Source organism: Venturia canescens, chromosome 3 (genome assembly GCF_019457755.1).
Source record: "Venturia canescens isolate UGA chromosome 3, ASM1945775v1, whole genome shotgun sequence".
Lineage (NCBI taxonomy): Eukaryota > Metazoa > Arthropoda > Insecta > Hymenoptera > Ichneumonidae > Venturia > Venturia canescens.
In genome coordinates this window covers 1,293,499-1,310,672 of record NC_057423.1, presented here as the reverse complement: position 1 = coordinate 1,310,672, position 17,174 = coordinate 1,293,499, and the positions used below count along the sequence as shown (strand labels likewise).

The window sequence follows — 17,174 nt, the reverse complement described above, 5'->3', positions numbered from 1 at the left end:
GCGAGTCACTTGCTTAGCGGATGTGAAAACGAATTGGAATGGCCCGTGTAAATACGAGGAAAGTGACACGAGTTTGGCAACCGGTGTGGACGTCATCGAAGAAAGCCGTGAAAATTTTTTCAATATATATTTAAACTCAAACGTAAATAAAGGCCTATCGATCCAAAAAACATATTTGGACTAAATACATATTTAAATACAGACGCGGAATGATACACGAGGCCAACCAACTCACCAGCTCTACAGTCTACGGAAGAGACCACGAGAGAGTCTCGCTAGCTCAACCGTGTATGTCCAAGGAGTAGAGTAAAAGGTCCCCACTAGCGACGCTAAAAAGTGTTTGTTGCTCTTTCTCTCTCTCCCCATCTTACAGGTAAGGTTATAAAGGATCGTGGTTCGTACTATCCGTCTGCACTCTCTCAGTGAAACTCACAGAGGATCGTTCTTTCTACGTCATCTCCTGTACAGCGTATCCACGCACCATGAGGATTACATTGCTGGTATGTCAGATCGTATTTATCCTTGTCGCTAATCACCGATGAGAATTTTTTTTTCAAGTCCCATACACTTTACGATTTTCCCTTCGAATTAACACGACCGATGATCACTGTCAATCCTCGTAATTTCAAAAATTTATCGTCGATACTAATCCTGATAATTGTTGGAGTTCACTTTTGTTTTTTGTTTTTTTTTTTGTTTTTTTTTTAAATATTTAATTGCTATTCGCGCCCGAATTAATAATTATTAATATAGCACGTAGAGGTAATTGAATCGCTGAACAAAAGTGTGCATGTGTTTAGATGTTTTCTTTTGGAAAGTGAACCGAATGATCAACGATAGCCAACTTTTTCTGCTAGTTTGATAGTACTGAGAAAACGTGTGATGAAAATGAATTAGATTTTTTTCTTACTGATTTCGAGCATGCTTTCGATGGGAAATAAAAAAAAAAGTGGTCGTCCCATATCAAAGACCAGCACAATTTTTTCGCTCGTTTGTAATACAAACGATCGTCCATCGAGATCACTTTTCGACGTGATATGAATTTTATTTTAAACAAAAATAATGTTGTTGTAGAAACATTATTTTTCTATCGAACCGGTTGATCGACATCGAGGAATGTAGATCAGAATTCGACTTGATGATTTTTGTATCGGGATCAATTTTATTCGTAATTGGAGGGGTGTGTTTAAACTCGTTATTGCTAATTTATTGGTTAGAGTTGGAATAAGGATAACGTTTAATATGATAAAACTTCATCGTTCGACAGAGTCGCGAACCGGCGCGAAATTTTAATTACTTATTCAAATATATGGAAAGTTTCGTAACGTTGCGTGGACATTCCACACACTTGAATACAGATATGCATCAACGCAGTTTTCGTTTTGGAAGAAAGGAAAGTTGTTATGAATTATTAAGAGGAGTGAAAAATGTAGTTCGTGGACGCAGAGCGTTTGGAATCGTTAGAAAACGAAAGTCTTTCGATGCACTTTCTTTTCAACCCTTGAATGAACAACGCGTAATCGATAAACGATTTCAAGCGTCCGCGGAGCTCTTTGAATTATTCGCGTCTCGTTGGTACGTGTCTCGGGGCGTAATTGCGCAATATATCGTTAAAAAAAAATATATCACGATGTAATCTCGCGAGGCAAATGGAAAAAAAAATAAAAACATCGTTTAAATTGGGCGGCTCTTTTTGAATCGCGTGGGGTCAGGGTCGCCTAACTTTCGATTTCGCTTGAGAGTCGCGCCCGTTTTTCGTCCCAATTATCATCGGAATTATCGAGTGCAAAAACGAATGGTTTACGAACCGGGGATAATCGTTTATTTTCATCGTGACTCAAGAAGCGATCTTTTTTCTTAATACTCACACACGCTTCATTCTCTTCGTGTATTTTATAAATCATATATTCGAGCAACAAAACGCATATAAATAACAGCGTAAACACATCGTCCTCGTACTATATTTACAGTACTCAACCACGATGATACAAATCAATTCGCGGAAGAGTATATATAATTTCCATCCAATATATATTCACATTTTATGCAAATGAAGACTCGGATCATTAATTCAAGCTTCCTTGAATTCAAAAACACATGTCTTTGTACACCGTGTGATATTTTCCGAGGGCGAATATCTCTTCGCTAGAAAAAATCATCTCACGCATTCAACACGCAACATATAGCGATGCTTTCAAACTTTTTTTATATACACACATACGCAAAGCGATATTGTAAGAAATATATATAATAAAACGGTTTCTAGGCTAATCCCAGGAAAATACAAGCACTCGTTAAATTGCCATGTATTACTACAACCACCCAGTTCTACTGATATATTGCTCGCTGTTCCTACCCGCATCGTATGTGTAACCCTCTGCGTATTTTTTCGTCGACTCGTGTGTGGGTGCATATCCATATAACACAAACATATATTCCTATATCTATATGTATTTAGTGATACTTTCGTGTTTAGTGCAGTTGTTCTCTTGAGTCACGTTACAACCACTGTGGGAAAATGCGACGAGATATACTGCGAGGCTTACTTTCCTCTCTCTCTCTCTCTCTCTCTCTCTCTCTCTTTCTTTCTCTCTTTTATTTTTTCTCCGATAATTACCTCCCAGCGATATCTCTGTTCCTGTACCTTCATCTCTTCCAAGTCTCCTTCAACGTGTGCCACTCTCGTTTTCACCGAGGCGTGTTTACTCCCCGGGACCGAGGAATCCGGGTCGTTCGAAATCGACCACCTTCTTTTCGAGGGCCCAACCTATTAAGATTTTCTAACAGAGCGCTCATCGCGTGTACGCTATTTTATTTTTCTTTCACATCTTTGGGGTGGGACTCAATGAAATGGGGAGAAATTGTTGCTCTATGAATCATCGTCGGTTGAGCGAAACACTCGATGGATTAGCCGAGACTGAGCTTTATGGGTCTTTCAATTAATTAGTGGATTATCGCAAGATCGATCAATGCAATTAATCGATAGAGTTTTTTTAAACAGCGAGGTTTCATTCATTGTGAAGAATTACTAAAAAATCACTATTGTACGATTTTATGAACGGTATGCTTAATAAAAATGATGGTAATTTGCTCGTTGCCCGATGCCCCTGCGCCGCCAATTAAGGTATTCCTTTCATGAGCCCGAATATTCTACGAATAACTGATTTTAAATAATAATAAAGGAAAAGTGCATGCGAATAGATTGGCGAAATTTCAGGTCAGCTTATCGAACATTTAATGAAGAATTAAAACTTTAAATATCGTAAAATTTATACGGGAGCTTATGGAGATTCCATCATCACCAAATTTCTATTTAATAATTCACATACTAAATAATTCTAAATTGCTGCATACAAACTGTCTCACAAGTAGAAAAAAATGTAAGGAATCCATAACGACGATAAAAATAAAGGGTTGCCGAATGCTTAAAAGAGATATTAACGATAGAAGTTGGAAAAATGGCAGAAACAGTCGCTTTTCCTATATAATCGCGACTTCTCGGAGGTTCGGAATCAGTCCAAATTTCGAGCGCCCTAATTTGCGCGTTCAAAAAATACGGTCATGCGAAAGGAATACCTTAATTTTTCCCTATAAAGTGGACGATAAAAAGCGCGGTGAAAATGTTGATTGTAGATTTTCATTGAAAAAAACAAATTCACTTTCTCTTTGTTTCGTCCATCTTGGAATTTCTATGAATCGATACGGAGTTCGAGTCGCGTCGGTCGCGTGACAAAAATCATGGGCAAGCGATGAAGTAACAATAGAAATTAACCGTTCTGTTTTGTCCGCAGCACTGACAAGGGCACTTTGTGGATCGTGCTTCGAATCAATAACGAGCTCTTTCAACGTTCGTTTTATTAGCTCGCCGTTTAGTCACGATATCACTTTGTATTTATGTTTGTGGACTTTCTACATTTTTTCTATTCGAGTACTTCGTCGCGAATCATTCGAGTGCTCTCTGCTTCGGCTTGTCCGGCTGTCTCTTTCCTTCTTTTCACGCATGCTTGCTCCCTTAACGCGTGCATATTTTACCCACAAACCGCATCGCCACTCAACATCGTCGGTCTCTTTGTTCCCCGCTTCAACGTTTATTAGATTTTCTTTTATTTCTTTCGGTTTCAACGTTCACTTGAGATATATATCTCCGGTTAGAAATGAGCTGGTCAATTGATCTTATTCGCTGCGATTGTGAATTTTTGCCGAACCTCAACGACTTCGAATCTTATTTTATACTGAATCAATTCGTTGTCACTAAAATTTACTCATCGTGCGACAATTTAAGGATCAGATCAGTGAATCGGAGAAAAACATTGTGGAAGATGGGAAACGGTATTACTGTTAAAAAAAATTCTTATCAGCTGGAATCTCACGCGAAGCCTCCGCAGGCTGAAACCGTATTCTCAGGGTAATAATTTTGCATATTAAAGTGTGTAACGTAACAAAAAAGACTGAGTCGTGAAATTTTTTTAGAACATCCGCCAAACCGCGCGTGCTCAGTTTTCCAAGCCCCGTTCGGTTTCTTCACCTCGTTTTTCTTTTTTATTTTCTTATTATTTTTTTACGACTTTGTTTATATTACGCTGTCAGACTGGTTCCCGCGCAATCATTGCACGTTGATCATAACGACACACAAGTACAGCATTCTCCTCGATGTTTCTTACTTATATTTTACTTCGAGGCGTTTTCGTTCTTCCTCGCAATGGGGTCTTTTTATTTCGTCTTGCCTAGAAATTAGGGATTGAAACAAATGGGGTTTTTGACCTTTTTTTTGAACTCGCTCTTCTGTGAATCTGTAGACACGCGGAAAGGTACTTTCGGTCGCGTCTGATGGGACACACATTCCGGCACGAGTTTCACGTTCGGGAAAAATTTCTATTCTTCCCACGCAACCTGTTCAATGGAGAGAAATTCTAGTGCAGTGTCATTGAGACGTTTTTCGTTGAAGTACATTCTACGCAAGGTGCACGCGCGATTTGTTCAAATTCAGAGATTGAAAGTGGACGGACAGCGAATGGACGGTCAGAAATGATTTGCAATATGATTTACGCCCTTTCACGCAGTTTAATATAAAACGAACGTACGTATGTAATCTGAATGACGTTACATAGGTGTATTTCATGTGCAATGGGAATCTATAAGAACGCGGTTTCACTTTCATTTTTCCGTCCTTGGAATTGCGGAAACGCGAGAGGTTCTGGATTTTCTTTCTATTTCTTTTTCCTTCGCGGTATCTTTTTTTCTCGTAGAGTCCGTGCAAAGTGTTCTCGAAATGGTAATATCTCGATAGGATTAGATATTATGGTTTTTGCAAGAAGGAACGTCAGTCTTAATACGTAAGTAAAACACTGGCGGCTACGCTTGTGGTTCGTTAATTAATAGCGAGCGGTAAGTCCGAGAAGGAATAATAAAAAAGAAGAATTAGCTTCGGGCTCCGCCGAGCTACGATGATTCGGAGATTCCAATTATGCCGGGCAAACTTTCGATAATTGCAATGTGCTCCTTCTTTTTTCATCGTCCGAAAGAAAATTCAAAATAATCTGTCTGCTATACTCGTTTCTTCTTTAATGCGGGAGCAATTGGCAGATTTGCCAAGTCATTCAATTGCTGCTTCTCAATTTGCTTTCGTAGGGATTCATTATAGCGGAGGAAAGTCCCTATTATGTTTTCAATTTGAAGCAGACGCGGATGTTGGATTGCCTACAGGAAATAAGTAGATTTTTAGTGAAATTTGATTGATTCTAATAAACTCCATTTCGATATACCGAGCCTTCACGGCCGGGAGGAGACAAATTGTTTGAAGAACTCTTCCATTTATTGAATCCTATTAAAGATCGAATGAAAATCGTTTGCGTATATTTTGAAAAATCTGCAGGTTCCGTTGCGAATATTGGAAATATTATTATTTATTCGGAAACCAATTTTCATTCGATCGGCTTTCGTATCGAGGAAGTCACGCGACTCGGCTAAAGAAGGCGTGGTGGTTGTTGACGGAATATTTTCTCTCCTACATCGGCGCTCAAGCTCGAGAGCACGATTCAAATATATTTGTCGAATGTCCATTTTCTATGTTGCTCCGAATCTCGGGCTGTCACCTCTTCCTGTGTGTGTGTGTGTGACTGGAACTGCTACAGCACGGATTACAGAGCTCTTAACGTCACGATTTTGCCCGCTTTCGTATAGAACCATTAGCTTCCAGTAATCCGGATATTCCAAAACTTTTCGACATCTTTCCTCCAATAAAATCATAAACTCATTGAATTTCAAATAGTAGCTGCCGGGCTAGAATCATAAGAAGAGAAATGTCAGTTAACGTGCATGATTGCCGAGTTTATTGACATTTCATTGACTCGTATTTACATTTCCCTATGAGAGCATCTGAAATAAACTGCTCGATCGACCTTAGCTCGATTCACTTTCAATTACGACTACTAGTTTCTCGTTCAATCCTTTCAAGTTCAAGAATGAGCAGTAAAAAACATGAAATCAGCGATTTAAAGTCCATTTCCATTTAACAACGAAGCGACGTTACAATAAACTACAATCCGTATGCATATTTTATAGGCTACTTGAAATACGAAGTGGTTCCGTTCTCTCTAACTTTACATAAATATACACATATAGTATTTGGAGTCCCTTGACTCACATTACGAGAGAAATAACTCTGTTAAAACCTCCGTGGTAAATTTCTTTTATGGACTCTCTCGCCAACTATTCCCTCTCGCTAAACAAATATGCTCGACTTTTACCATGCACGAATACCTGTCTTGCTTTCAGAACGCTCTCGTTGATTCATGCCTCCGCAACACAACCAGTTCACACTCTCACTGTGACCGAACACTCCTCTCTTTTTCTCTTCTCGAAGTACTCCTCATTTTTCCCTTTTTTTCGTCTATTCATGACCGACCTTGGGAACACGATCCTCGAGTCCCACGATGATTCATAGATTCTTAAGGTAGATGACAATGAGAATATTCCAGTAGAGGCTCATTCCTCTTCCGGAAGTTTCTCTATGCTAGAAAAAGTGTTTGCTTTGAGAGTATTACAGTTTTTATTCTCATTGATTTTCGTATTGAATTCCTCTTTCTGCACTCGGGAACAGGTGTATCGAGTTGCATCAGGGATCCGAATGATCAAGATCGCATTTCTTTTTGATCTGTGGATCATTTTTCTCGATCTATAATTTCCGATTGATCAATTTATTTGCTTTCCTCACAATGATGAACTTCTTCATGAACTCAGGTACGAAACAGTCGGATGTAAATTCAACGTCGATCTATTGTTGCCTTCTCTCAGCATCGAGTGCAAAAAATAACTGCTTTATATTTGTACTACATCCATTAAAGCACAAATTGTTTTATCACATGATCTCCTCTCATTTTGAATCGCTTATTTATTTATGGATCAATTTGATATTGCGGTACGAAAGAACACAACGGGAGACCACTTTAGATTACACAGAGCGATATATAGGCAGAGTGTGATAGGGAACGAATGATTAATCTTTCGAGAGGTGAACGGTACCGATGGTTTGAGATCGTTCGAACTGTCCAAGCCTCACAGAGGCGTGGTACGTTGAAGAAACGTTTTATTTTTCGTTCAAATAACATTGTGTCTGACAAAACCACGGTCAAATTTTTTCATGTGGTCCACCACCAGGCGTTCAAGATCATTTATGGATTACATATTTATATGCGGTCAGTAATAAGCGGCTTCGCATGAATGATGATAAAATGGTACACGCACTCGAAAGTTTCGAGACGAGTCAAGGCCGCATGAAACTAACTTTTGCCCGGAGGGCCCTCTCCCGGAGTCGCGTCGAGTTTATGTACTTTTCGTTGGACTCTGAGGCGCGAAGCTCTGAATTTCGTACGTTATTATTCGCACTAAAAACAGTCTCCCTTTCCTCTTTTAATGGAGTGCTTAGCCAATATAAGCGAGCCGCGATTTCGTAGACTTTGGGTGCACTGAACATTTTTTTTCCTCTGTCGTAAGTCTTATTCATTACGGGATAATTGCTGGAAATGGGGCTAGTGTATTTATCGTCTGTTTTTGAGGGCGTCATTAGAGTGGAGTATAATTAAATAATGAATTTTTATCTTATTTCATTCTTGATTTTTTTGTCTCATTCCCTGCTTCCAAGAACTCCAATAGTCGATGTTATTTGCACTGCAGGTTTTAACAAAAGTGGATTAATTGCTATTTTTCATGAATTTTGAGGGATCGTGACGCGCCGTAATTTTTCTTTTGTTCGAAAGTGTTTTCATGTGGGTAAAAGTGACAGTGGGCTCATTTCCTGTGGCTCGACTCGTGTCACAGGCATTTCAAATAAAGGCGCTGTTTTAATGATTTAAAAATATTTTCTCCGCGAGGCGTGGTGTGTTCGAGAATTACTCGAGAGACGTGCGCGGTTCAAGGAGAGCCGGCGAGAACGTAGATCGAACATGAGAGAAAGAATGAGTGAGGCGGAGAGAAAAAGAAGGAACAGGAGCGCGGAGATACGACTCTATGAGTCTGAATCTCACGGTATAGGCAAACAGCAACTGTTGAATGTGAGGCCGAATCAGTTCCATTTGCCATCTCGTAGCTCTTTCGATGTGCTATACGTGCTACGGTTATGCTCGCCTCGCCCGGATTCGGGTCGACCTCGTTGTTGCAATTACGTAACCGAAGCAATGTTTTTGCCAAACCACTACGGATTTTCCCACACCGTCGATTCCAGCCGGAAGCTCGACAGCGTCTGATCGTTCAATCGATCAACAAAATCACCATGAAACAATAATAATAATAATAATTTGTTTCCTATGAAAATAGATGTCCGAAGAGTGGATTTTCATTCTAGAAGATTCATGATTAATGAAAATTAGAAATTTATATATTATCCTCGGGCTCAACGAAGTGTTGCAAGTCAGGAGGCCGGAAATTGTCAGTTTGTGGTTCTTCGCGGAGGCTCGATTCTTTCGCGTTTCGTTAAGAGCCTAGTAGACACGTCAACGACGTAAATATAGTGGTTTAAATAGCCCGGTGCTAGGTCTAGGATGCATGTAACGCACCCAATGAGTAAGTGCTCGAGGTTTTCTGGCCGCAAAGATAGTAAGAAGTAACCTACGCGATCATCCAGCCGCGAAACCCACTCTCCTGCATGTAATATACCTGCTCCGCTTCCTATACTCGCATTTAATCGGCCGGTTTTATTACGGCGGCATACAGGTTTGGTGGAATTCATGTGAATATAATTTCACATTCGTATGTTGGAATAGTATGTTAGAAATGGTGTTTGTAATTTATAGAGTGCTGTAAAATTTTGTAGGGAAACGTCCTTGGGATTTTCTAGGACGCGGTACCGTTAATTGGATATTTATTATTTTCGCCGATTTCACGGAAAAGTCAGTTGTACGTTATTCCGTTTTTCTTTTCGCTTCGAGTCGCGCAACGGCGGTATAAATCTGCAGAGACATAAAAGGAAGTCGTGCGAACTTATGTTATCACAATGCGGCAGTAGAAATTCTCTTGGGATCGAAACTGTTCAAGAGAAAAGCCGGTTAAATCGCTCTCATCATTGATCGAATAGGATCGAGATATTGTACGGGTGTTGGTGCGCTCATATATTGAGCCGAACAAGCGCATGGGTACGTTGCACGCGTGAGACGAGAATGGACCGCGAGTAGGAGAGAGTGGGAGAGGAAAAGAGTTAGTAAAAGGCGTGCTCGAGATAACAAGTTCGTGACGTAAGGACTTTGAGCCTGGTAGCTTTGGAATGATCGAGAATGCCGTGTATTAAAACGCCTTGCGTTAACTGGGACACGGGACTGGGAATGAAAATGCCGCGTAATTAGTGGAAAAGCCATTTTTGAAATGGATCAGGAAAAATTAAGACAGTTTGCTCTCCTATGCCGTTACTTTATGTTCGCTGCGCACGACGTTATTTTTCGTGGTAGAAAGGAGGCGTGTTGCACTTTCGCGGATGCTTTCTACGGCGAAAAATAGCGTCGTATGCAGCGGATTTCGCTCTCTGTACTTTGGTTGATCGTATGGTTTACTTTTTGACAGATAATCCCGGCATGCCTGTTCGCCGTGACGACAGCTCGACGGGTTCAAATTCGTCCACGAATCGCAGAGCCCCAGGTTTATTACGAGGATGAAGATACGGCCGAAGCAGAGGAGGAATATGCTGCGCCAGTGGCTTATCAGCCTCGTACGCGTGCTCTTCACACGCCACGTTCCAAGGACACGTTGCAGTCGTCGAAAGCACCGCCAGTTCAGACGATACGTAATTACAACAAGGTGAACGACGATGGATCGTTCACTTTCGGTTATGAAGCGGCAGATGGTTCCTTCAAGGAGGAAACTCGGGGCACCGACTGCGTGGTACGCGGTAAATACGGCTACGTCGATCCGGACGGTAACAAGCGCGAGTTCACATACGTCTCGGGGAACCCTTGCGATCCCAACGCCCCGAGGGAAGACGACGACGATTTGCCGTCGAAGCAGCCGGAGGACGACATCAGTGGGCCGGCTAATTATCCATCGGTGCGCCCGTTGGCGAGACCTCGACCGAATTACCCTCAGACAACGACCGCTCGTGCCCCAACGACTATATTCCAAACGGAGTATCAATTGGACGACGACGCCAGCCAGGAGTTGGAGGAAGATACAAAGCCCCGGTTAGCACCACAGTCCTTCCGCAGACCCCAACAAAATTATCTTCAACTCGAATCTCTACAGTCAGAAGCGCAATATCCTACATCCCCGGCACCGACTACCTCTCTGTATAGATTATCCACTCCGGCCCCGCGATATCAGAGTCTGACGACACCCTCCCCGATCGTTCGGTCAAGACCCACGACACCCTCCTACCGAGCCGTCGAGACGAGCACACGTTCCATACCTCGTGAAAGACCGCAATCCGTTGCTATCACCCCGAGACCTCGCGTTGCCCAAGTTGCCGCTCAGTACGTTTCGCCCAGCAGCACCGAGAGACCCGGGGTCGTTTACGCCACCCGCCCGCAAAACAGCCCTGTCTCGTCTCAGCGCTTCGCCAGCACGACTGCCAGCACGCCCCAGCACCATCTCAACTTTGCCGCTGAACTTGAACGTTACGTCAATACCGTAGGCGTTACAAGGCCCTCCCTGGAAACGGCACGTCCCTCCTCGTCGACGCCAAACTCTATACCCTCCGGCAAAGTTAAATCGAACGAGCCGATCTATCAGTCCGAGCTGGTTTACGATCCCACAACTGGTCAGTACAATACCCAACTCTATCAAAGCCTGCCTCAAACGGTGGGTGACTTTTCACTCAGTCACAAGCTCCAACCGTTCGTAGCCCAGCAACAGTCCCATATCGGTATCCAGCAACAAGCGGTTCCGGCACCTCGTCAACAGTCCCCGTTGTACAGACAACCAGCCCGGCCTCAGTCCCAGATACAGGCTAGTCAAGCCCGACCCCAGGAAGCTATCTTTCGACAACAACAGGCCGAACTTCTTCAGCAATCCCAGCAGCTCTATTCCCAACAACAGAGACGTCAACAGCAGCAACACCAACCATCGCCACCTCACAGATTCCAGCTTCTCGAGTCGCAATCGGATCCTCAGGGTTTCTACTACATCCAAGCACCCTCCGGCAGAGGCCCCGTTTCACCCTTATCAGTAGGTCAGATAGATCAGTTCCTCCGCGGGGGTAATCCTAACTTTTGATTCCCCTCAAATATCACCCTAGAATCATTCGCCCGTGTCAAAGACGATTCATCGAGTACCCGCGTTTCTTACATTTCTTTTTATATACCGTTGTTCGCGCTCGCTTCTCGTTACATTTGCAACGAAACAATGGCTAATCCGTATTTCGACCAATTTTACTCCCTTAGGTTCCAAGCCCAGATAGTTTTTGACTCCACCAGGAAATCGCCAGACCCGACTTAGCCAAGAATTTCTTAACCCAAATGAACGGCAAGATGAGGTACGGTCGTTGACCACACGCTTCATCAGCGATGGACCATTCCGTTGAATGGGGACCGAAAAAAAAATCTGTTGCTGATGACGAGCCATTGAGTTTTCCATCGATCAGGGTAGCCCGCTTCGTGTGGTCAATCATCGTAGCATCTAATCTTAACTTGGATTTCTAACGCCTTCCGATATTTTTTCTCGAGGAAGAGAAACAAGATCTGATATGCGGAAGAGAACGCGTCTCACGCATAGCAATGAAGCGTGGATGCGGTGGTGCACTTGAACGAATGCCCGGTCCGATGGTCCTGGATGAATATCTATGAGATTGCCAATGAACTCCGGTTAACAACGAGCAGACACGCTAACATGTATATTTATACACATACGTATATTCAAAGGTATTTCCAGTGATTCAGGAAACTTTTCATTCGATCAACATCGAATCGACTTTCACGCGAGGTCTCTCTTTTTTCCTCAATCGATTAGCATTTTCCATTCGGTTTATTTTCAGAGTTCAAACACGCCCGTTTTGTTTTCAAAGCTGCTTACACAGCTCGTCCATTCGCCACGTCTCACAGTTTATATATTACAGTCACATTCGAGAAAGAAAAAGACAGAGAGTGAAAGCAGGTCCTGACGCAAGATTATGCCCATTGCTCTCGACCCAGAGTTATGTTAGCCGGCTATGTTATGTTAAGATTATGATTTTAGCCGGCAACTACGACTCGTATTATTCGTGTCTGACCTCCCGTGACACGCCAAGAATTTACCAAGCAAAATCACTTTTCACAGTGAACTCCCAACTAAATTTATTCCACGCTCCAGCTTCAACCTCATTTCCGGTTGCTGAAATTTCGTCTACCTCTCTTGTGAATATTTTTGTTACCCTCTTGAAATTTGTAATCGGAGCAAATCACTGTTCGCGGTGGGCTTACGAATCATTAGCTCGAAAAAAAAGGATTCCGTAATTGGCTTTGAGTGTAATCAATATTCTTATTATACTGAATTACGTTACAGACCCAATGGTCGTTTCTCTTTGTTCATTTAACAATGCAACAATTTGAATAATTTTCTTTCATACCCGTATCGATCGAACAATGAGGAGTCTCAAAAGTGTTTGCTGCGGAACACAAGCTATGCCGATCGTTACGAAAGTCAGTCTCGCTCTTGAGAACTCGATTGGCGAGAGTTGCACAACTCGAGCACAACACGGCAGAACCAAAAGGATCGATCGAACATGCGCAGTTGTTACTTTTGATGCTGGGTGTGTTTCTACAAATAAACAGCTATAATGCGATCGATCTGGGAACTTAGAACTTCACAAGACCTCGAAGTTATTCGAAAAAGGGAAAATAACGACGAATACGTATATTTTATTTTACGACTTTTGTCAGCCGATCCAACCGGAATTTTTCAAATCAATCTGTAAAGAAATACAAAAGTTTCGATCGAGGAACCAACATCGTTCCTGACTAGTGCACTCAAGTTTTCCTGAATTACTGGACATTTTTTAAACTCGTGGACCCGAAGCGTTAGACGAAGTGGAGCAAAATTATCAGCTATCCTTGATGCATCCGGAAACCCAAATATTAACTGTAGACTGTCCTGCTAATGAATTTATCATGGAAATAACCGTGTCTCTCTATCTAATCGACGGATTGTGATCAGCGTCGGCGATTTATTCCACTCTCGATGTGGAACGGCGTCGACTTCATTTTATTATCATTGTAAATATTATTATTATTATTATCCTAGATCATAATTAATTAGCGATAGTATTTCGTCATTCGAGATATTAATAAATATATTATCCAAGTAACACGAATGTTATTAAATATTTTAGTGGTGCGATCAAACGAATCTGCAGCGATTTTTGTAAAACTCTGCCTCAATCGGTCCCAACTATTTTTTTACTACTTGTAAGTGTGACGTGACAATAAAAATGATGAAAAATTGAAAAGCTACGGAAGATTTTTTAAATATAGATTCGTGTTTTATTCCGACGAAATATTACGACATTCGCGCGGACAATTATCTCAGGTCGACTGCGAGATCCACGTTCAAATTTAGTGAAAAGAAAGACAAAAAAAATCTGATTACGAATCCACTTTTGTTAGCTCAACTAATTTCTTAGCTTGACTAATACTTGAAATTGGAACGTGGAAAAGGGACAATTGTCTACGCATACATATTTATACTCAATTCAATTTATAGTCTATATTTTCTGTCTCGTTTTAAGAAAATGACAATTTTACTTAATCCTTAATTTGTTACTGTTTTGTTAATTTCAAATAGTACTCAAGGAATAATTGAAGTAAGGCTGGACGATGGTCAGTGACCTCCTCCCATCACACACTTTGGCAATGAGAGCCCACGTGTGAAAAGTTGTTTCCGGTTTAGTGGGGAAAATAGGAAAGTCAAAAGTAACGTAGCATGTGGTTAGTCGACGGGTTTGCCGTTACGTCAATCAGCGTTAGAGCGAGAGTGTTAACCGAGTACTCGAGTTCCTTGAGCTCCCCTCGACAAGATCGCGTGCAAAAATTTCATATTGACAGCTGTCTTGTTGTTCCTTCCTATTACCTTTTCCTGTTCGAGCTTTTTGCGTAAAAGGGAGTAGCAAAGTTTGCGGTTGAGATAAAACTAGTTGAGAACCGAAAAAATGATACAAGTAAAGTAATTCTTGTTGTTACATAAATTTATTGAAATTATTTTCGATGTTTTGAGTTAGCAGACACACTGTCTATGGGTAAGTTCCTCAGTGATAAAATTAAAAAAAGTATTGAAAAAAATGATCAGAATAACATTGTAACGAAATGGAATAATTTAAAATGTTTGAAAGTAGTTCAACAAGTGTCCGAATTCATAAATAACACTCCATATACGTACACCTTTCAGTTGGAAACGTCCAGTGAAAGTGAAAGAAAATAATGGTTCCTGTCTCGTTGAGGTTGGCGTTCGATTTCAATTTTCGTAATCATCTCAAAATAAATAAATAAATATGATAGATTGGACCGTACTTATAATGGCTTGGATAAATGGGGCTTTCTCGTTGAAGAGATTAAATGAAAAATCATCAAGGATTACATTGGTGAGTGTGATTTATTCGTTCCTAACATTTATTTCCTGTGCCCAGCGAATTGGAGTGATAAAAGGATTATAATCGAATTAACATGATTTCTCAATGGAATTTTTGCTTGTGAGCCCATCGTTATCCGGTGTGCTGAAACGATAATCCTGGAATTGCAAAAAAAGAAAGAAAAAACGTTACCGTATGCAGACATCGTTGCTTCTGTAAATGGTCTCAGAAAGAGTACTGAAATTAGGTAAGTACGACTCATCAGTGAAAAAGTAAGTGGAAATGTGTTCCTGTAAATGAGTTTTTTCTACGGGATTTAATAGAAGTAGAATATCCTTGAAAAGGACGAAATTCAACTTGACTTTCCTGCCCCATTTTTGTTGTTGATTAGAGGAGAAGTTTAATGGCAAGACAGTTTCAGAGAGAACGGGAAATCGGGTAGGAGCCAGGAATAGAATTAGCATTGGCCTTGTAACCGTCGAAACGATGGAGGCCACTTGAGAATTTGCGGTTCTGCGGTCAGTCCAATCTTCGGGATTTCCCGGGAAAGCATCTCCGAGAGATGCTTTCCAAAGTAGTCGTTTTATCTCGTTTGGTCCACAGGGAGAAACAATTGAGCAGCAATGCAGGGAATAAAAAAGGGAGAAACCACCCGAGATATTGTGGCGTTCAGTGAGATTTTTTCGAATTCTCTTAATGATCGACAATGATAATTAATAATCATTATCACAGAAATTATATCGAGACTGCGACGTCGATCGATTAATCAGACTGTCCGAGACAGGCGAACTTATTCGCGTGTAAATTCGAGGCCAATGAAATTTATTCTCCCTATGCAATATCCTGCTCAACGTCATCAAAGTTTCTGAGACAGATGTAGGATAAATTATCCTCATTGGTATTTTGTGAAATAATTACAGTCAATTACTGCCACGAAAGAATTCACTTTTTCTGATTCATAAGCTATTCGAATATTTGTCAATATTTATTACAAAATTCTCTGTCATTCATTAAATCAACTCGTACTCATTAACGGAACTGGCGCAGCAACAAAAAAGTGGCAATTCGGCGTCACTGAGAGAAGTACAATTTATATGATCGCTGCGGATACTGTCTACCCAAGATTTTTCTCTCCCAATATGGAGGTTGGGTTTAAACAGTGTGAAATTACGTGGAAGTTCCGGTGAAAATTTTCCCCACCGTTATATTCACTTGCGATTTCTTCAAAAATATTACCAAACTCTTTGGAGCTTTCGAAAAAATGAGATATAACGGAGTCGCACGTCGGCGTAATTATAGGCCTGGCTACGCGAGGATTACTCTCATTTTTCTGTTCATTTTGCGTAACGAATTTTTCATGAACGTGCACTGCGAATGATTTTTAACGAAAAATATGATTGTGACCACGAATTTTGAATACAATTAAGGAGAAAAAAAAAACAATTGTTCTCTCCGACGTAGATCATCTGCGAATTTCGTAAGACTTCTCGTGTCTAATAAAACGTATGAAAAATAACAATAATGCTGATCGTAATGGAAAAATGTACAGCGCTCTTGTTTATATATTATGTATTGCGATGATTGCGATTCCCCTATCGAGATGTATCTCTATAATTAAAAGCGAGCGCCAACGAATTCGTTTTTTAAGCCCAAGAACTCCGAAAAGAGGAAACAATTGGTCTGAGTTCCCAGGATGAGAGTGGATGAAGTTTGGTCATCTCTCGTGCATGACTGCGTAATAAATCAAATGTGTTTTACTCCAATGCTGACGCATTATGGCACTCTCTGTCTTAATAGTGATATAATCATTAATATTCTAACTCTCGCGGTAGGAAAGTACTTGTATGGGGCATTCGACGTGAAATTAAAAACATTAAAAATGTGCGAAAACCCGGCTCACTTTTTGATCGAATTAAAAAATAAATAATTAATATCTCTTTAACGCGTTGAGCTACAGATTTCGAAGAGGTCGCCATCGCAAATAAAAAATACGTCACGTAAACACGTGACGTATTTTTTATTAATATTATCATTAATATTAGTATTTTTCATTAAACGTTAAAGAAACAAATTTTGGAAATTTTCGAAAACAATTGGAAACGCTATCGCTCCGATAAAGAATCTCTGGCAGCGACTCGTCACATACATAAACGTACTTGTC

The 17,174-nt window shown here is 40.9% G+C and overlaps 1 protein-coding gene across 2 annotated transcripts; it reads left to right on the top strand.

Annotated features, from left to right (window-relative positions):
- The first annotated feature begins 423 nt into the window (after positions 1-423).
- Positions 424-13,897, top strand: LOC122407817 (RNA polymerase II degradation factor 1-like). Of its 2 annotated transcripts, XM_043414251.1 has the most exons (3): positions 424-500; positions 10,048-11,236; positions 11,321-13,897. In XM_043414251.1, exons 1-3 carry the CDS (start codon positions 483-485, stop codon positions 11,689-11,691), a joined length of 1,578 nt encoding a protein of 525 aa, XP_043270186.1. In that variant the 5' UTR covers positions 424-482; the 3' UTR covers positions 11,692-13,897. The 2 variants fall into 2 exon arrangements, with proteins under 2 accessions (XP_043270186.1, XP_043270185.1); XM_043414250.1 differs by having other exon boundaries at positions 10,048-13,897.
- Positions 13,898-17,174: the final 3,277 nt, after the last annotated feature.